At 42.7% G+C, this 21,962-nt stretch overlaps 1 protein-coding gene across 1 annotated transcript; it reads left to right on the top strand.

Moving 5' to 3' along the window:
- The first annotated feature begins 1,311 nt into the window (after nt 1-1,311).
- Nucleotides 1,312-21,024, top strand: tbl1x (transducin beta like 1 X-linked). Its single transcript, XM_028991777.1, has 15 exons — nt 1,312-1,803; nt 12,045-12,149; nt 13,326-13,471; nt 14,955-15,171; nt 17,319-17,451; nt 17,748-17,889; nt 17,992-18,055; nt 18,440-18,537; nt 18,654-18,714; nt 18,799-18,920; nt 19,030-19,104; nt 19,181-19,308; nt 19,729-19,894; nt 19,988-20,089; nt 20,471-21,024. The coding sequence occupies exons 2-15, from the start codon at nt 12,092-12,094 to the stop codon at nt 20,495-20,497; spliced, it is 1,539 nt and encodes a 512-aa protein (XP_028847610.1). The 5' UTR covers nt 1,312-1,803; nt 12,045-12,091; the 3' UTR covers nt 20,498-21,024.
- Nucleotides 21,025-21,962: the final 938 nt, after the last annotated feature.

Here is a 21,962-nt window from a genome sequence, read left to right as displayed (position 1 = left end):
CTTACTGATTACACAGAAAGACACACAATCTCGGCCACATGGCTGCATCAGTCACGCCAGACCCTGGCACGCTACGAATGGGGACAGAATCAAATTTTTAACAATTGGAAAAAATTACGACAACAGCAGAATGTGTGAGGGATACAGACACAGATACAGACCCAGCTGGAAATTCCTTGCAAGTCACTGAGCTTCTCCAGCACTTCCCAGGCTTTAATGGGAGCCCGACAGGAGTTATGTGACACACGGCTCCCTTCCCCCACTGCCACATATTACCATCCCTGCTCTGTGCTGTCTAGAAAGGTCATGTGACCCTCATCAGTCTCCTGGGGTGGGGGAGGGGAGCAGATTGAACCTGTTCTTTGTTAGGAGGTCAGCACTAGCTCCCCGGCAGGAAGAGCTCTTACCACGCATACACTAATAGACGGACCCCACAAATCAACATTGACGCACTTAATTGAGAATCGTCTGAAATGTGTCGGTGAACAATGTAAATTCTACTTGGCGGCTTTATTTTTGGTGTGATAAAACAATATTAGGTCAATTGATCGTATATCCTTTAATCTGAAAGGTCATTCTGTAAATTGATAGCTACATTGCACTCTGCAGTTAATACAACTTGGACATAAATCATCCCTAATTCTATTTTAAAAATTATTATTTATTGCATGATTTAGGATTCCTTAATGATTTCAACAATTTAAAAAGAATAGATAATTGCTTTACATTTGACTGCACACGCGTAAAAAGTAAAAAAAAGCAAATTACATAATTCGCCCCCCCCCCCCTTTTTTTTTCTTTGTAAATACTGCGCGCGTAGTCCAGCCTTTACGGCGCCCGAAGGAACGTGTCACGCTAGCGCGGGGCTGTAATGATGTCAACTCGTTATTTACTTTCCAAATGTGAGTGACCGGGCAGGGCGAAGGGAGAATTCTGCGGCGGGCCAGGCGGAAAAGAGCGCGCGGCGTGGGGGAGGGGCGCCGTTGCGTCACGCCGCGCTTTACACTCGCGGCGTTCGGCGTTCCCGTTTTAAAGCGTCGATACGGGGCTTAGCTAATGTACACGTAGTCCAGAAACATAAAGCACATTCTTTGTGTGTGTGTGTGTATATATATATATATAATTTTTTTTTTTGACGGGGAGAGTTATGCTTTTTGTGTGGTTACAGTAGCACGTTTTCCGTGTTGATGTGTGTGGGAAATTTATCCACAGAACACAGCGGTCCGCCTGAGGACACGCGGACTCATTCGTGTCCTACTTACATAATCAGGTAAAATGGCGATTGTAGCCGCCACCTCCCGTTAAAACGGGATAAAAAAAAACCCACATTGCGTGATGTGTCGTGCTGTAAATAAGCAGGTTTAAGGTCAGGGGCTGATTTTTCCATTGTGGGTCACTGAGTGCTCCCCCACCCCCATCTCTCTCTCTCCCTCTCTCTCTCTCTCACACACACACACACACACACACACACACACACACACACACACACATACTCTCCGGGCTGAGAGTGTACGCTGCCGCCTCGAACCTCCGTTCTCACAAAAAAAAAGCCGAAAACTCGAACTCATGCGCCCTGCCCGTCCACGCGCTCCCACGCGTTAGCATTAGCCGACATTATTATTTTTTTTAAATTATCGTTATAGTTTGGGGTTGTTTTTTTTTGGACCGACAGCAAGAGGGAATTCCGGTTCTCGCGGTTTGAATTGGAACGCCGAACGGGCGAGAATGGGTGGGAAGTCGCCGTGTTAGAAGTTGGAGGCTCCCCCCGAGTGGAAGTGGAAGAGGCGGCGTGTTTCTCTTGCGGTAAGTTTTGTTTCTTTATTCGTGTTATTTTACGCCGACTTTATCGTCACGTTTTTTTTTTCTTTCTTTTATTCTAGACAATGTAGGTTTACGATTTTTATTTGAATAGTTGTTGTTCACGCTGCAGCGAATTGGGTTTAAAACGCGGGCGTAACTTTTTAATTTGGGTTAATATATCAGCACGTTTGCTCTGTTTTTAATATCGCCATTTTTACTTACATGTGTGTGTGTTTATAGTGTAACTTTTTTTGGTGAATGTAGTTGGGAAGGCGCGGGTGGGGGAGGGGAGCGAGGCTGCTTAACGTGACGCTGCGATGATTGTGATGAAGATGAGGATGACGGTGGTGGTGGTGGCCTACATTTCTTTCCCCTCGAACCGAATCAGCTGGGAGTCTTAAAATCCGTCCCGAGTTCGGAAACGTTGCCTGGAGACTTCACCCGTCTTCACTTTTTTTTTTTTTTATTTTTAAACCTACTTTTTCTCCTTTTTTTTTGCAGGAGGTTGTTGTGTTTTTGTGTGTTGTTGTAGAGGCGTAGATCACTATTTGGCATGTTGTGATTGGCAGATCCGTACAGGTAGGCCTCAAACCAGTAGGGCCTCAGCATCACCTGTTGATCAGATTGTTTGCTGTACGGTGAAAATCACGTGGTGTCATGAAATAAAAGTAACTGATCGACTGACGTATGCTTTGATTTCTCTGCATATCAAGGTTTTGTTCGTTTGAATAAAATATTTTGCATTTGGAAGGGTTGTTATGTTGACCTGTTCGTTGCTTTGGAACGTGGTCCCATTTATAGGCTCTCTCTTGATTTTTATAAAAGTATATTGTAAATGGCCTCCCTCTGGAGTCCCCATTTTAAGGTAGACTACTTTCAACATTTGCCTTGTTACACTTTGTTCATGATAGAGCAACGGGTTGGTTCCTGACTCTTCATTTATTTATTTATTAAGGATCAAGCAGGGTCTCCGAGTTCACACGGGCTCTAGGCCAACTGGCAGCGGCTCCTCGTCCTCAGAAATAACATTTAATTTGGTGGTGACCGTCTTGATGCTCGTTTGTGAGCTGGTCCACAGAGTCTTTTCAATTGCTTCTGTGCGTTTATATGCAAACACATAAGCTTTGACCTTAACCGTAACACGCCATGCGCATGTGGACATGATGTTAGGGCGACTGCTCAGTAAAGGCCGGCGGTTCTCTGGCCTCTCGTGGTGAGAGGCACACCGTAGGCTTATTAGTATCGGCCGATATTGCCTAATCAATCATCTAGGCCGATTATCGTTCCCATGCTTTCACTGGTTCTAAACAAGCAACAACACAAACATATATATTATAGCTCGGGCAGACGGTTCCGTCTCTGTTTCCGGTTACAGGTTGTATTTCACATTTACAGTGTCATAAATAATTCTTATGTTTCCTCTTTTTTTTTTCGGGGCTATGTTGTAATTCTTCTCTCGGCGGTTCTGGTAATTGTGTTGAAATTGTATTGTGCAAGCCGGACGGTACTGTCTACACATGATACCACAGCGGTTAATCATTGCTGAGACTCATTCACGTCATGCCCGATTTCGAAGGGATTGAGTAAAGTTAACTTCTACTTCTAACCTTCAGGCTACTTTTTGACTTGTGATTGGGTTGAAAGGGTTCGAACTACATGAGTCATTGTGGGTCACACGTTACGTTTACAGCCGAAGCTGGAAGTGATATTATCGTCCCTAGTTGGTTGGTTCTTCGGCTCTAAGGTTTATATAGGTCGCTGTCTGCCCTTTAATATCGTGTTCATGATCCAGGTTAAGACATTCCCAACGTCCATGGTGACTTCCCATGTTCTTCCTGCCTTATACCACAGAAAAACTCATTCTTCACAGACACCTTGAACACAGTCTGGCTGGATGGGATTATTCATAACAAGCTTTATTTTGAGAGCCTGTTGCTTGGAACAGGTATTTTAAAATAGCTTTTTTTTTAATGTTCTGTCTATAACATCTCACACGATTGGAGTTACTGCTGTGGCTGAATGAAAGCTAGTAAACGGGTGGATCAGGACTTGTAGTGACTTTCTTTCTGTAATACAGTATCTATGGTTTATACCATGGCTATGGCATTCCTTGAACTTGTGAATGAAGCGCAGGCAGCAAATCCAGTTCCTCATGAACCATGGGTGGCTGGGTTTTATATGATATTTTATTAGTATATGCACTTCACAATGGTGAAGACTGGTGATTTTACAGAGGTATGGACACTATGGGTCAGTTTCCTGTTTGTGGATAAATCCTAGTCCTAGACCAAAAGCATTTTGTGTTAACTTCATTCAAGTTCTATTTGTCTAGGATCCCTGAACTGGAAAGTGGGCTAAATAATGATGAGTCAGTGTAATAATCATGAACTGGAGAGAGCCTCCTATCCAGACTATAGAGTATATGTGGAGAGGTAGTGTAAAAGCAAGTGTATTTTGAAACCTTTAAACATTTGATTTCTTGCCATTTTAAGAGATCCAAGCTGTTGTTGCAAGTCACTGTGAAAATGTTTCTTAATAAAAATGTGATCGAATCGCACAATGTGATTTTAATGTAGTTGATTGAAGACCTCTAGACCTAGATCAGTCTGCAAGTACACACCTGTTTAGAGCTGCATGAGATGTGCAGTGCCAGGGTTTGTCAGCTGTGCACTACTGGGTTCTTTTTATTAGCTTGCTGTCCGTGAGAAGCTGCTCACAAATGATTGACAGGATGAAATCAGGTGATTGGAATAAAGGCAGCGTGCATGACGTTCTATGAGAAGGCCAGGTATCAACACCTAGGTTAGCAAAACTGTAAACTCCGCCTTGTAATTTTATTTTTATAAATATGGCTTTTGCAGACTCTTTAGTGCTGTGGTCCTAAAAAAAATCTGTTATTGGACGTTCGAAAGGAAAGTTATGGGGTTTAGCCGAAGCAATTTCACCAAAAGGTGATTTTTGCAGTGAGCGCCATTATTGGGTAATCATTGTGCTGCGTTTATCACTATAAAAAATAGCTCTTCTCCAGAAATGTGCAGGGGGTTATGCAGCCGCGGAAAATGGCACCCTAGACACAGAGATGTTTTCGGGAAAACACATCCACCCCGTGGTCCTTTATGTGGTTACGTGGTATTCACGTTCACGAGGACTGGGTGAAGATAATGCTCTAGCAGCACTAGTATGTCTAGTAGAGGACAGAGAAGGACAGTCAACAATAATTTAATTAAAACAGGAAATCAACAGCTTTAGCAACAGGAGGGAACAGGGGAAGGTCTGTTTGAAGCTGAACGGTGACTTGAAATCTGAAGACATCAGCAGGAACCTTGAACAAGGTTCTTTAAAATGGTTCTCATTAAACAGTAAGCCTTAGAGTGATTAAACAATTGCGTAAGGACCATTTTATCATAAGCATGTTGATTAAATACATATACTTTATTTTAGTTCACTTTATTTCTATTATTTGTCCTGAAAATATTTAGGATGGTAGGAAATTGACATCACGTTGAGGAAATAATTTCATTACCAAAATCTGAAAAGCAGCTCGAGCAGAGGTTGGGAGGAAAAAAAAAAAAAAAAAAATCCAGACCAGGATTTAGTTTCAGACAGACCGTTGAGGAGCCAATTCTGAAATGTCCACCTCTGATCCGAGCAAAGGAGAGGCGTTCATTAGGAGCCCAGGACTTGGCTCAACCCTTCAGAACAATAAGAACACTTACTCACTGGAGGATGAATTCTTTTGGGGTGCTCGTATGTGGAATGCCTTTTTTATTTTATTTTTCTGGGCTGCCAAGGTCCAGTTTTGTCTGTGGGGAACTTAATCGTTCGTCCTGCAGCAAGAACATCACAACAACCTTCCAGCTAGCTTGTGGGGTAAAGGAAGACGCATCATTATTCGCCAGGGCAAAGGAATACACGTCTGTCTGAATTCTTTTGATAGGTTAAGCAGCACAAAATTAATCAATGGGTTCTGCTTAGAGAATGTAAGTGCATATATACACATATATATTTTTACACGTAAAACTACGTGGAAGGATACACAGTCGCACTTTGCCTTCTATAGAGACCAAATGGTATTACTGTGGTAATGGGCACTAATGACAAGCACGCTGTTTACTAACTGAATAACGCTCATTTTCTGCGTGGCTGTAAGCCGTTGCATGGTGAGCAGGAGTTCACTGCAGGCGTATTGGTCGAAGTCCTCGGGCATAACCATACCGCAGTGTATTAGGCTTTAAACGTGTGCTTGTGCTTGTGCGGTTGCCCGTTTTAGGATCTCGGCCGCTGCCTGACAGATAATTGGCTGAGACAGGGAGTATGCAGGTAGCATCTTTGTTAATGTGGGGGCTGAGCATGCTGTGCCTGGAATTTGCAGACCGTTCTCTCCATGTTACTGTACATGATGGTTTTTTTGTTTTTTTTAGAATGTTATTTTGCATTTCAACTGACTCTTCGGTTTGCCTGCGTGACCTTCGGGTCAGATGTTTCAGGGGACTGAGGCAGCAGGGTCTATAGAGTAGGATGGGAGGGGCTTACTGCTGTTGGAAAAGAGATGCAGGGGTTTCTTAAATCACCATGGCAACACGCTTGTTTCTCACTTTATTTATTTGCTGTGATTCCACTGCATCACTCTGCTGACAAGTTTTGTTCACTGTTTAATTAAAACACTGATTTTTAAATGTGGTGTTGAAGCATGGTGCCAATGTGAAATACAGCGGCTTGAATTATACGGTACCCCGTGTAGGGCTGCTATTAATGAGGTTTTTACTAGAATTTTCGTAAACATATGAAGAGGTTGCATCCTTAATATGGGGCTTCAGACCAAGTACATATTTATAGGAGCTTTTCTAATTTATCTGTAGGGCTGCTTTACTGTTTGCTGTTCGTACCAACAGTAATAACTGTGAATTGATTGGAGGGGAACGGAAATTAACTTTTACAAATGTATGAAGTGCCATTATTTTTTTGCACAAACACTTCCTTTTTTATTTATATAAATTGGGCAGCGGTTTATTTAAAGTGTCTTGATTGAGTTACTATGGTGTCTAGTCTGGGGAAAGGCCTTTTACCGACTCATGTGCGGTTCATGTAAATGAATTATATCATGTTCAGAATAAAGCGGTCATCCCAGACAGGCCACTGAGGATTAGCACACTGTGTTCAGTAAATATGACGCTGACTCTGGGCATTAATAACAGTGCTGTCTAAGAATTAATGCTCATGAAGTGGATGACAAGCTTGACCAAACTTTGGTTTATTTTAAATATTCGCATCTTTTTGCATCCCTCCCCCTCCAGCCACATCAGCCCTCGGAGCTGGTGTTTAGTATACACTTATCAACGTACATTTTTACGTCACTGGTTCATCCTAATGCTGTTAGTTTGTCCTGGGAAGCTAAATCTAGTTCCACAACACAGGTGTTCCTAGAACTACAATGGTTCTTTGTTCCTGCGGCGCGACTTTCCACAGACAGGTCGAGAGCCAGCGAAAGCGTTCCATGCCAGGCAATCTGTATGGGGCCCGAACGCTCTGGGTGGATTCTAATTTTTCTACCAAAGAGAGCGTCGAGTCTGCATCGTCAGATCGACGTGGTGCTGAGCCTTTCTGAGCCCACGCCGAGTTACAAACTTGCACTGGCTTCTTTTTTCTTCTCGTCTTTAGCTTGCTCGAAGGTGCTAATGCTCGAACGTTGATACCCGCTTGTCATTGCTGGCTGTTGGTTGTACACCTCGGGGTGTAGCCGTGGCGTTCAAAAGCTTGGGGAATGCCTGGCAAATTGTACTTGAAAAGAGTTTGAATTACGTTCAAATTGATTCTGATGATGTAGAAAACACAATTAGTTCTTCTGTTCACATTTCTTTAACGTTAGATGTTGTGCAGACCCATTTTAGCTCTGCAAAAAAAAATAAAAAAATTTAGGTCTGCAGCGGTGGGATTTGCCAGGCTGTTAAACCCCTCGATGAGGCGACCCCTAGGGTTTTCTACCTAGACTTAATCAGAATAAGGTCAGTGGGGAGATCCTTCGGAGTAGCGGAGAGCGGGACATTCTCACGGCCGCTAATGAAAGATGTGAGCGCGCGAGCCGGATAATCACCTTCGAACAAACCCAAACATTTTGAGAGATAGCCCCCTTAAAGGAGCAAATTATCGTGTCGGGCGTTTGGGCCTGAAGGGGCTCTGTGGTAGCTTTGTGCCGGCTTCCATTAGACTTTTTTTTTCTTCTTCCATCCGCAGCCCCACAGTCTTTGATCTCCATATTTTCATTGTTCAATATGTCAGTATTTGCTGGCTCGGCTTCCAACCACATACAGAGGCTCTCATGGTGAAAAATCTGGTTTTAGCGCAGTGTCAGGTTGATGCCAAACATTTTTAATCCAAAGTTTAGATGCTATCGTAGTCACATCTGGCCACAAAGCCTTCCCTTTTTGTACGAATTTGTGATTCAGTAAGACAAAGGAGCTGTTGTGTGCCCAAAATATGAACACTGTTCATGCATCAAGAAAAGGTAAGGGGGCTGGAACCCCTGAAACCCCAAGTTGTGGCACAGCCTTTTCATCAGCAGATACCGGGACCTCTTGTTGAACCAGACATACAGACATTGGATGGAGCACAACACGGCAGCCCAGTCAGTGCCATTAAAAATCTTTTGAATGTTTTAAAACGCTGTGTTCTTTGTTCGTCTGACATTGAGCAAGAAATTGGACACTGTTTGATACAGAAATGTCTGTTCTGTGTGCCTATTTATCATGAAATGTTCTTAAAACTTGATGTCCTGCCTTGCTGTGTTTGGATAGGGTGAATCATTGACTTTGTCCTTAATAGTTTAAGGATCATATTCTTCTCCAATTTGTTTATTTTACAAGATGGCAACCAGTAAATTTACGTAGCTGGATATGGGCATTCGTGGCGGTGTTAACCTGGTCATAAACAATTGGAAATCTCCAATTTTTATAGATTAGTTTTTTTTGTGTGAAAAGAATCTCAAGGTAATATTGCTATTGTTTTATATCGATATATTTGAAAATATGTCTTGCAATGTCCAAGGGCCCTGGACATTGCTCTTCTTGTCTATTTCCATGAATTTTAAACTCGTATTTAGGTACTTGTTTTATATTCTTCCTCAGGAGAATGTAAAAGGCACGCGTGTTGAAGCACATGCGCCCCCGTAAATGTGTATTACACTGAGACGTTGCTGCTCATGCAGAGTAATGCTCTTCACAATGTCGTTGTTCCAACCTTTTCTGCTTCACTGTCTCAGGCTCAAATTTTAACTCACTGGTTCATATTTTGGAATAAACAGAAGACTTGCCATCAAGTTATGCTATGCTGCTGAGCTGTGCTGCACTGTACTCTCAGTGTTTGTTCATGTCACTTTTACTTGCCTTCTTTAAAAGAAAAAAAATCCTCTGTCAACTGACTAGTAAGTGGGGTAAATGGCGAGGCTGCACCGCCTGTAGATAAATGGCTCCTCGGGAGAATGGGAATCCCCGTCGGCCCATCCCCCACCGTCCCCAGTGCCCTTTGCATGTCTGCATCGCTCCGACTAAGTGAGTCATTAAGCCACCGCAGCAAAAGGAAGCCGAAATGAGATGGTGGCGGATACCTGTTTCATTAGTTAACCTCCCCACCCCCCACCATTCATTCAGCCTACCATTCACCCCCCCACCCCACCCCCCCGGCCGGGGATTCAAAGCCGGGTTTTTACTCAGCGGAACGGTTCAAGGGAAAATGGCTGCTGTTTCCAGGTCTGTCAGGAGGTGACGCCCCGCAAGAAAATGGGCTTTTCTGCATGTCTGGTCACAGTGGGCCGGCCTCTCTCTCTCTCTCTCTCTCTCTCTCTCTCTCCTCGCTCTGTTTCTCTCTCTTCCCGTTTTTGCTTGCTCACTTTTTCCTGCCCTTCCACAGTACCGCTCAATGATTGCTCACTTCATTCATATTTGCAATTAATGTACCATTTAATAACATGCTCACTCGGTCTCATGAGTTCGTGGTAAGAATCACGATCCATGGGTCACAGTGTATTGAGTATACGATACGATATAGGTAATTTTGGGGTAATTTCTTTGTAGATTTTGCTGTTAGTAATAACAGCATTTAGGCACATAAAAAAAAAAAAAACTAGGTGAACAACATCAATAAATACAAATCTGGCTAAATACCTTTCATACCGATTAAAGATTCTTATTGAGCCGGTAAAAAGCAACATTGCGCATAGCTATTATACAGCCGTACATGGAGGACCACGGCCAGTAGAAAATAAGCGTAACTGCTATCTGCGACACGTCGTAAAAATTTCATGTGTTCAGACATTGTTGTTATGGTAACAGAGGACATGCACCGGACCTCCTTTGTAATCTCCTCCAAACAAGAAGTAAAGAACATGTTTGTATAGACGTTTCCAGTTGTGTAAAGCGTTGCTTGCCTGTCCTTGAGCGGCCACAATGGGTCTATTTTTAGAAAGGATTAGCCAGCAGAATTAAGCCCTAGAGCGTGATTTTTTTTATTTTTATTTTTTTATTATTATCTCCCCACCCCCCCTCCCATTTCACACACTTTCTTGACCTGATCGCTGCTGCTGTCCTGTCCTCAGGGTGTACAGTGATCTTAGCATCTGATTCTGAGCCCTGCGTGACTGACGCTGGTTTTCAGATGAGTGTTGGTGGAACATTTCTGCAATGCAATATTGTTGAGGCACATTTCAAGGATTCATCTCTTAAATGAGCTGAATGGTTAACCTTACTGAGCCATTTGTGTGAATTTTTGTGTTTTGTGGGTTTATATATATTTGCTGTATTGGATTTCTTAGTATGGATTGTTTTTCTAAAACAAAATATTCCGTTTATATCTTTTTCTTTTTTTTCCATTACCTGACAAGCTGACAATTTGTCATTGCTAAGCAGCTCTGTTAACTTGCAGTGTTTTAATCTTTACTGTTTTTACCATCTGTCTTAGGCCACTCGCTGAGATCTTGACTAGACTTTCAGTTGTGTCTGATAACGTTCACAATGATGAAGGCGTGTGCCATTGACAGCGAATTAAACGCATTATCACTTGCAGGTTTGTGGATCCCTAGTGATGATCAAGTAGAGAAATGATTGTGTGAATGCTTTGATTACACAGAACCGTAGCATCACCAAAAATCTCAGATTGGGAAAAAATGTATGAGGTTGCTTTTGTTGCAAAGTGACTTGGGCACTTGTAGAAAGGGTATAAAACCATACAGACTTTCATTAAAAGGGCCACCCAACTTTTCTAGGTATTGCTTTATCTATGTAACTAAATCTTTGTTTAGTTAATCTTTAGTTGCTCTTCCAGTAAATTGCTTCCTGGGTGAATTTTTTGTTTCAGGCCATAAATGTATGTTCAATGTGTACTGTGATATAGAAACATGGAGTTTCTAAACAGTACCATTTTTCTTCCTACCAGTGTCTCACATTTTCCTAATTAACTTTTGAAAAAATCCTTCCAGAAGCACAAATCTATAAATCAGGATTAACATTTAGCTAGTCCACCAATTTTTGGTTATTTAGGGAAAAGGCTGCCGGTAAACAGCTTTTTCACAGTGCGGCGCTAATACCCAGATAAGCATCTGTGTTGAGCCGAAATGGTGTTTTGTTAAGGGATATCCAACTGCTCGGGGATTTGTGTAATTGACAATTCTGTCAGAAGCCCATCTGATACGTGGATTAGTGGCACGGTGGCACCGTCGGGACACGGGACCCTCCAGGCTCCCTGCTAATTATGTTAGCTTGTTTGGTGTGCCATGGTGGCAGGGATCAGGACAGCAGCTAGCCCTTCTGGGCTCGTCCTGTCATGTAATTAAGCAAAGTTAACAGCAGTAACGGACCAGGACCAGGACGCTGGCCTCCAGGAGGGAATTCAGAAAAAGCGGACACGACCCAGTAAAGGCGGTAGTGTGTTCAGATTCAGGGTACGTGTGAAGGGAAGACATTACGCTCGCTTTCAGTAATCAGGTTGATGGTGTCTGGAAATGTCGTTTATCTTGCAACCAATGATGATCATTCGGTAGCTTCCTTTGTGTTAGATTCAGACACCCAAAACGCCACGTATTCTGTCTGGTACAACACTTGGGGGTTTTGTCTTCAGATGAACTAGAGATGGATTTGTATCTGATTGGTGCATTTGTTTGATTTCCTTATGTGTGTATCGAGCTAAATTGACTGTGTAGAAGTGTTGCCTTGTATGTTTTCAAGTAAATTTGCTAAATGTTTTCTTCTTATTTTCAGAGTGGGCCTATCCTTCCTCTATACCTCATCCATTGAGGTGGGTTAAGATGAGTATAACAAGTGATGAAGTGAACTTTTTGGTCTACAGATATCTTCAGGAATCAGGTAAGAGTCCCTCTAAATTCTGAAACAAATATTACTTAATTTCCTCTCTGCCTTGCACAAAATCCAAAAAAAAAAAAAAAAATTACCTGAGGTAAATGAGACCAATTTGTACACATGGATGCACGTGGAAAACTGACCTTGAAGGTTTGGAGTAATCTTCCTGTGGCTGATATTGTTGGAACAATAAAATAGCATAATAGTGTAAAGGGCAAAGAAATCTGCTGACTGTAGGCTGATGTGCGGTGTGTAAAATATAAGATTTGCTTCCATCTTCAAGTAGGATTACACAAGAACATGAACATTCTCCATCAATATTTAACTTTGTGTGGAAATTTTTACTTTCTTCACTGGAACAAGTGAAAGTATAAAATGAGATTTGTTTGAATGAATGCTGAATGAATATTTATTACTTTTTTTATTACTACCTCCTATTAACTGATTTAAAGAGGTTTTACTGGTTGTGATTTAGACAAAGTGGGTGGGCTGCACAATTTTCGAATTATGGAAGGCGGTGAATTCCGTTTTTTTTTTTTTTTTTTGTGAATTGGACCTTCCACCTACTTTTCTGGTGGAAGGTCAGCAATATTTTGAGTATCGTTTAAAGCTCCAAATTGAGGATTACATCTGCTTTTTGGTCTTTATTCTCCTTTAACCCCAGTAGACCATCTTAGCTGAAATGACAATTATATAGCAGAATTTAAATCTAGATTCATATGTTGGTCTCCAAAAAATGGGTTTTTATATTGTTGCCCCACAGAGGAAAAAGGCCCTTAACCAATCACTACACCCATCAGACCCTGCCATTGCAGCGTATCACGTTCCCCAATGTGAATGGGTCAGCAGGCAGTCGTGTTAACCCATTTTTCAAAGACTATATGAGATGTGGCAATGAATTATTGAGATCCTGGCTGCTGGGTTTGATTACTCCTTTGTTGCAATATTCTTTGAGGCCAGTCATTTGAGAGAGGTGTGCTTGCTCAGCATTTCAATTCACCACTTCCCTCAACACGGCTCTGTTTCTGGTGGCTAAAAAGCGGATGCTCTCCATAAATAATAATACCAACCGTTTCACTGCAGTACTCAGGCTAAATGTGAGTGTGTTCGTGAACACTGTATTCGTACAGGCTGATTTCTTTGTGTGCGCATTTTGTAACCTGTGTGCTTAACCTTTTCCAGGTTTCTCTCACTCAGCGTTCACCTTTGGCATTGAAAGCCACATCAGCCAGTCCAACATCAATGGAACACTAGTGCCTCCTGCTGCTCTCATCTCCATCCTGCAAAAAGGCCTTCAGTATGTGGAGGCAGAGATTAGCATCAACGAGGTGAGATGATCTTTATGGAAGAGTCTTTTGTGTGAGTGTGCCATAAATATGACTATTTTTTTGTGACGTGAGCCTTTAGTCCTGGTGGCCACCAGTCCTGCACGTTTTTGTGTTGACCTTCATTTAGGATATCTGATTGAACTTATGTACTTTTTATCAGCCGGTTCTTGAGTTGAATGAAGTGTGTTGGAACATTGAAAGATCTAAGCTGTGCAGGACTGGTGTCCTCCATGACCAGGGTCGGTGACCACTTTACATAGTCATGGCCAAAAGTTTTCAGAATGACACAGTCCTCATTAGTCCAACCCCTGTACTGTTTAGCAGAACATCAGCCTGTCCTTCATGTTTTTCTTGGAGAGAAGTGGCTTCTTTGCTGCCCTTTTTGACACCAGGCCGTCCTCCAAAAAGTCACACCTCACTGCGTGTGCAGATTCTCACACACCTGCCTTCTGCCATTCCTGAGAAAGTTCTGCACTGGTGGCACCATGATCCCGCAGCTGAACCAGCTTTATGAGACAGTCCTGGTGCTTGCTGGTCTTTCTTGGACACCCTGTAGCCTTCTACACTTGAACCTCTCCTTTATGGTTTTGATGATTCCATAAATGGTTGATTTAGATGCAATCTATGCAGCAGCAATATCGTTGCCTGTGAAGCCCTTTTTATGCAATGCAATGATGACTGCACGTGTTTTCCCTCCAGAGGAAGCATCACCCTCCTTTTAAAGCACCAGTCTGCTCTTCTAACTTAATCAGCATGACAGAATATGCTCCTCAACACTCACTTGGCATGGAAATGATCTCAGTAGGTCTTATTGTAACAGGGCTGAAAAGTTCTGGAGTATGGAAAATTCCATAATAAAAATGCGTAATCTGCTTGGTTTGTGTTGTGCATGTCATTTGCAGCAGTCAAACTGGTCATTTATGAGTTCCTACGTCCACACAAGCATACGCTGAGGAAGCTCTCATAACGGATGCTGTACTCGTGGGGCTTTTTCCCTGTTGTCAGAAATGGGAAGCACAGTCACTTATTAATCAAGAAGAAACTATGCTACAGTCACATATTTAGATTTTCAGCAAATGTTCAACTTGAAATTCACACGTATGAACTTCACACCCCAATGTATTAATAGTTTGTGCAGTTGGAGGAGAAGGCGTGTGATGTTCATTCAGTTATTAGTGTGTTTTTATTTAATATGTAATTACACCCTCTCCCTGTCCAGACGGAAATGTCATTCAGGGCACCGCAGCATGAATCTAAAATGTGGATGGGAAGATATTGGCAAATTTATTTCCGAATGCAGAGCTGTCAGGAGTGTAGGCTGGCCAATCTGGGCTGGAGTTCTGCGTTCCAGTTCATGTGAAACCCCTGTCGCTGTTTTCATAATGGAAAAGGCCAATTTTTGGAGGGCCTTTAAATGAAATTGGAGAGCATCTAGTGTTCATGTTTCCTAATAAAAATGTTTCTGGTGATGTCTTCCGGGCAGGATGGGACAGTCTTTGATGGACGGCCAATCGAGTCCCTGTCCCTCATTGACGCGGTGATGCCAGACGTGGTGCAGACACGGCAGCAGGCCTTCCGGGAAAGACTGGCTCAGCAGCAGGCGGCCAGCGCCCTGGCGGCTGCCACCAGCGGCCATCAAAGCACGCCGAAGAACGGAGAGGCGACAGTCAATGGCGAGGAGAACGGGACTCATACCATGAGTAAGGCCACTTTCTTCACTTCACCGCCGTGCGGTGTTGCGGTGGTGTGGTTTCTCAGTCAGACAATGTGGCATGGTGAAGGACAGTGTGGCTCTTGTTTCCTTTTGGGGGAGGATCGAGGAGCCATTTATTCACCCTGGTAGCTGCCACCCCCTAAGCAGTATGTTGGTGGCTTAGATTTAGGTGGAACCCGAGGAGGGCGGATGGTGTGAATTTCTCAGGCTCTAAACAGGGAGCGGATGTTTGTCAGCAGATCTCATTCATATTACAGAAAGAACTGGGAGTGTCTGCAGTGAAATGCTGCCAAGTGTAAGTAGAGATGTAGCTAGGATTACTGACTTTTAATTTTATGATTCGAAAAAGGTTCTCAAAGCACCTAGTGGACGTAGTGCTTGGGCCATGTGAACTGATGTTAGACCATGTCTTCAGGATTTGCCCCTTTCTAAGTACCTTGGAGATGAGGAGCTAAATACAGGGTTCCTCAAGGGCTTTTTTGTAAAAAATTTTGAAAAAACATGGAATTTGAAAAGCTAATTTTTCAGGCTTTTAAAGTTTTTGAATCTGAAATAAACATATAAAGTCATTGGGATCGGATTGACACATGAATATATACCATGAAGTACATTGTTCCCGTACGACTATGTGAGAAACGTTTTTCTATGTTTATAACTATGTTTATAGTTACAACTAGCGCATGTCTATAGTATCTTTGATGGCTTTAAGTAGTGAACCACGTCACATGCTGCTGCATGCTTTGCTTCCATATTCCAGCTCCTCCTCAGATACGGGTCTCCTTTTTAAAATTAATTTTAATTCATTTTTAAATCACAGCTGATTATCCATGTAGGAACATAAATGTGTCAATTTTAGTTTAGCTGCACGAATCAGTAAGTTACACTTGCATAGTAGCATAAACAGTGTTACCAGATATGTGATGCTCTGTTTTTTATTTTTTGACTGTTTTTACTGTGTAATCTGGCAACATTGATTTATTGTGTGTGTGACAAAAATATTCCCCTCTATGTTTTCAATTGTGACACTAATTGGAGCTATCCTGATAAACCCTTAAAAGAAACTATGATTCCTAGGCTATGCTATCTGTCATATGTTAGATCTTATTGCTGAAAGTAAAAAAAAAAATCACATGCTGAATATATAAGAATTTCAAAGGGCACCCCTAAGATATTCAATATTGGTAGGAACCGGTTTCCTCAGTCACTTTTGAAAGGACAGGATATCCCTGGATGACTATGTAAGGAGAAAGCACACCATGATGGCCACCAAGAGACCAGTTACAACCTTATAAGAGCTGCATGAAAATGATGGCAGCAAATGGCATCGCCCTGGAAATTGCAAGCATTCTGCTTATTCACCACAAATCAGAGCCCCGTGACAAAAGCCCCTAATCACTTCAAAGATCATTCAGGTCTACTGTCTTATGCAGAAAGTCTCGTGAGACAAATATTAAACGTAAAAACAGGCAACACCGCACATACCATGAGAAATGGTGGCAGCAGCATCTCCATATGAGGTGGTTTTTCTTCAGCCAGGACAGGGGCTCTAGTCAAGACTGATGAATGGCTCCAAATATCAAGAGACTTTGGCACGAAATCTGCTACCGTCTGCCAACGAGCTGGAGTTAAAGAAGAATTTCACCTTTTAACGACCCAGAGCACCTTCAGCGGAGGAAAAAGATCCCTGTCTGTCCTGCCCCGACCTCAGACCATTAACAGCATCTGTACTGGTGTGTAGGAGACCCCTACAAAGCCAGTCTGTATTACAGTGGCGTACAACTGTGCTCAGGTTTACATGCACTTGCAATTTGAATATGAAATAAAGTAATAATTCATGAGAAAATTGTAATTAGTTGTGGCCGTCTTAAATTGCTTCGATATGTACATTACAAAAATCTAGTAAAACAGACCTGATTTAAAGCATTACAGGTTAACTGATTATTTCTGATGTCGTCATGAAATATGTTTTATAATGGAAGCCAGAGGGGAAACGTAGCCTTTTTACACGTTTCTCGTAGTGCAGAGATATGTTCGTATTATCATCTGGGATGATTAATTGTGGTTCATTGCGTTGTTACTACTAGAAATGGCGAGGCTGAGCCCCAGTTACAGGAGTGTGTGTGCTTTTGGCAGATAACCACACAGAGCCAATGGAAATCGATGGCGGGGTGGAGATCCCTGCCAGCAAGGCCACGGTGCTGAGAGGACACGAGTCAGAGGTCTTCATCTGTGCTTGGAACCCAGTCAGTGACCTGCTGGCCTCAGGGTGAGTCAGACGAGTGTCCTTAATTCATAACTAATTCAGTACCGTGCTAAAACTTGATCATTTCTTTCTATTTTGCTTCGAAACTGAAAGAATGTTTGTTGCACTATGATCTACACCATATAACACAGACAGCTTTTATGTCTCCTCTTGATATTTGAAATGAAAATTTGTGCCCGTTCTTTGGTGAATCTGCCTTTTTTTTTTATTAAGTAATGTATGCATTACTTAATAAAGTAAATATGAAGAAACGAGGGGTGGCTTGAGACTGCTCAGCTCACACAGTGTTGCCATTGCAGCTCGGGAGACTCCACGGCGAGGATATGGAACCTGAACGAGAACAGCAACAGTGGGTCCACGCAGCTGGTCTTACGGCACTGCATCAGAGAGGGAGGCCAAGACGTCCCCAGCAACAAAGACGTCACCTCCCTGGACTGGAATGTAAGTGGGTCACGAAAAAGATCATGTGGCTTATGAAATTCTTCGGAAGCAATGGAATTTACAGCACGCCACTGTATTTATTTACTTATATTCTTTCCCTAGAGTGATGGAACTCTCCTAGCAACTGGATCTTATGATGGATTTGCAAGAATATGGACAAAAGATGGTACAATAACCCTTTTACCATTAACGCATTAACTCTTGCAATTCATTTCTCTTTTAACCTTGGCTTGCTAAACAGACAACGCAATCCAACAACACTGAAAGCAACCGCTTCCAACCCAAAATCTTTTGTTTAAATACAGTTTTGCATCAATTTTCAGTAATAGCAATTAAAGGGAAAATAATATTTGCTGGAATTACGGGAGGATTCTGGGGTTCGGTGTATATGACGTTATATAAAATACTGTGATAGTTTCCAGATTAAATGCAAGTGTTTAATGCTCTAAAGTTGACGGCAATATTTTTAAATGTAGTTATGTACCGTTTTTTAAATGAAGATGTTAAACAGCTACTTTTCAATAACATTTTTTTTTGTGACCCGTTAAAGGCAATTTGGCAAGCACCTTAGGACAGCACAAAGGTCCCATATTTGCACTGAAGTGGAACAAGAAGGGCAACAGCATTCTAAGTGCTGGTGTTGATAAGGTATGAATGGTTTTAAGCAGATAGGTGTTTGCATTTATTAATTTGTTGGCATAGCAACATTTTGCATCTTTGTTGTGTGAGAACTCAGTTGGTAACTTGGAAAAATGCTCCTGCAGACGACAATCATCTGGGACGCGCACACAGGCGAAGCCAAACAGCAGTTCCCCTTTCACTCGGGTACGAGGCGCTTGCGTAACGCCACACTCAGCCTCTGTAGAAAACGTGGAGACGCGGATCTCACAAGCACCTTTTGTTTTGCAGCCCCTGCTCTGGACGTGGACTGGCAGAACAACTCGACCTTTGCTTCATGCAGCACGGACATGTGCATCCACGTGTGCCGCCTAGGCAGCGATCGGCCCCTCAAGACCTTCCAGGGACACACGGTAATCCGACCGCCGGAGGAGGACTTCGTTTACCAAGAATGCGACACGAGAAGTCGGTCCGGCTCGACCCAGGTGGCTCCTCTTAAATTTAGCTTCTAATGTGTTTCAGAATGAGGTTAATGCCATTAAGTGGGACCCATCGGGCATGCTGCTGGCCTCTTGTTCTGATGATATGACACTGAAGGTAAGAAAGTTCCGGAGAATAAAAAAAAAAATTGGTTTGCAGGGCTGTTCCTCTAATAAAGCTTTTCTGACCTCAGATCTGGAGCATGAAGCAGGACTCGTGTATCCATGACCTCCAGGCCCACAGTAAAGAGATCTACACAATCAAATGGAGTCCCACCGGCCCGGGCACCAGCAATCCCAATTCCAACATCATGCTGGCCAGGTGAGCGTCTAGTCATGCTTTGTGCTGGAAGGTTTGTACACGCCGTACATTTCCATCACTTGACTAAAGCAGAAACTGAACATTCATGCATGTGTGAGTGTTTTAAAATGTTCTTGTCCTTTCCCATGAGAACAGTGAACTGCGATGAATCCATTCCATGTCTGAGTTCTGTTTGTTCCTTTCAACCACATCTCCATGCAGGCAAAGCTTAATTTGGTGCACCTAGTGATAAAGCTGTTGAAAGTCTCATAATTAGCACTTGCGCTCCTAATCAACACCAGTTCTAAAAATGCCCTCATCGCTCCTCATCATGTGTTACCTCCACAAAAAGAGCATGTGAATGAGAAGGCGCTGTACGGGTGTCGGAAATCATGTGAATACCCCGGGGCCCTTCACGCCGCCTCCTGCTCTTCCTTGCAGCGCATCGTTCGACTCGACTGTGCGGCTGTGGGACGTGGAGCGAGGCGTCTGCATTCACACGCTGACCAAACACCAGGAGCCCGTCTACAGCGTGGCTTTCAGTCCAGATGGGAAGTACTTGGCCAGTGGCTCCTTTGATAAATGTGTTCATATCTGGAATACTGTGGTGAGTAGACTTGGTGTAGTTTAGTAAAATAAGCCACAGTAAGGGCAGGACGCTGTGAAGCTAACCCAGTTTCATTTCTTTTTTGTTTTGCAGAGCGGAGCCTTAGTGAACAGCTACAGGGGGACGGGGGGGATTTTTGAGGTTTGCTGGAACAGCACTGGAAGCAAAGTTGGAGCGAGTGCCTCTGATGGCTCTGTAAGTCACCATCTCCGTTGTTGTATATTCAGTCCCTCCCGAATCTCACGACATTACAATCGCAAAGATTCAATCAACCAGCAACCATGCGATCCAGTCCTGTGTTTCCAGCTACATTTTTACAGAGGTTGCTGATCAGGCAGCCATGTTTGTGACCATGATTGGCTCACATTTTTCCACAAAAATGATTCGCCTAGTTTGAAAAACTGAATGTACCCCAATTATAGATTATTGTAGCCGGTTTGCCTAAATTCTAGTTGTCTGTAGATGTGCCCCTTTCATATTTGCAACACCCTATATTGTATGGATAACATATACTGTCGTTTATTTTATTTATTTATTTATTTTAAGAGTAATTGTGCCTTTTTGACTTTGTTTCAGGTTTGCGTTCTTGACCTTCGTAAATAAGCATGAATGAGAATGTGAAGATGGGACCCTGCATTGTGCTGCAAAAATGCTTTTCATGACGTCGGGATGGTTGCGTTGTCAGCAACTTGCACTCGTTGCTGGGGTGGCTGACTGGGCAGAGCCTGGAGAAGAGTACGGACTATCGTGGGCTCTGCCAGCAAGGAAATTCAGTCCAAATCCTTAAACCAAAATGAATGAATTGGCAGGCCCAGAAGACGCGGACACGAGTCTCTTTAAAGTCTGGAACACTGCCGCCTGACCACCTGCGTCGTCAGGGAAACGCCTGAGCAGGAAGAGGGCCTACGGCCGTGGCATCCACAACTCCGTTCAGCTGACCTCCGGGAAAGTGTTTCTCTGGTCACGTGTCCTACTGACCTCTGGCATAAGTCGGATGAGGATGAGAATAAAGCAGTGAAGCAGTTGGTGAATAGACCAGTGTTCATTTTTTTTTTTTTTTTGTAACCTCACAGTGTATGCATTAATACTGCTGTCCTGGGAGGAGGGGTAGCATCTGCACTGGTTGTCGTCTTCTGGCCTTTTTTTTTTTTTTTTTTTTAACAGTAGTTGTCAAGAGTATTTCTTTGGTATTTTTTTTCTCTCCAAGAAACAGACTTTTGTAAGAAAAAATAAGACCTACTTGACACAATATTGAGATCAATGAAGAATGATAACTTCTAAGGCTAACTTTTTTTAAGATTTAACAAGATTTTACTCATTCTTGAAGGTCAAATCCTCTTTGGGCATCATGTGAATACATACGAAACTTCATAATCCCCCACTCTGGATGTAAATGTAATGAATGTACAAATATGTAAATTAGATGAATGCACAGATTCATATACTGTGTATATATGTTTATATACAGTAAACTTTCCTCCTCCAGAGGTTCAGTACTTGCATACTTGCTTGGGCTCTTGCTTTTTGTTACTATTCAGCCAAAATACCTTTTTGTGCACACGTTTAATTTCATACCTGTTTTTTTTTTTTTTTTTTTAACAAATTAACAGATTCTCTTCACGTCGCCTGTTTGCACAAAGGTGTCAACTCGGTGCATTTTAATAAACTCCACAGTCTACCATGCTTCTGTCTCAATAACTAAGCAAATAACTTTCTTTTTTCCTCTCTTTTCTGAGATCAGGTGTTATTAATTTTTTTATTTACATGTGCAGTATGCTGTCTTTTACCTGCACGTTTCCAAATTTCATTCTTTGGTCTGTAGTGGTAGAATATATATTTTGTGTCCCTGTACTGCCTTGTCAGCACAGTGTAGCGGACGCCCATATGTTCTGGTGCACTGATAGAAAAGAAGTCCTGCTGTAGCTTCGCTTCTCGATTGGCTGAGCTGACGCCTGCCTGCCATTGGCTGTAATCGGCCATGGTTGTTGTATGGGGGTCAGGTGTGCCAATTGTGCCTCTTATTAAATGTGGGTGGTGAATGAGGGCGTGGCTTTACCTCTGTACTGTA

Source organism: Denticeps clupeoides, chromosome 9 (genome assembly GCF_900700375.1).
Source record: "Denticeps clupeoides chromosome 9, fDenClu1.1, whole genome shotgun sequence".
Classification (NCBI taxonomy): Eukaryota; Metazoa; Chordata; class Actinopteri; order Clupeiformes; family Denticipitidae; genus Denticeps; species Denticeps clupeoides.
This window is presented reverse-complemented; position numbering and strand designations above follow the sequence as displayed.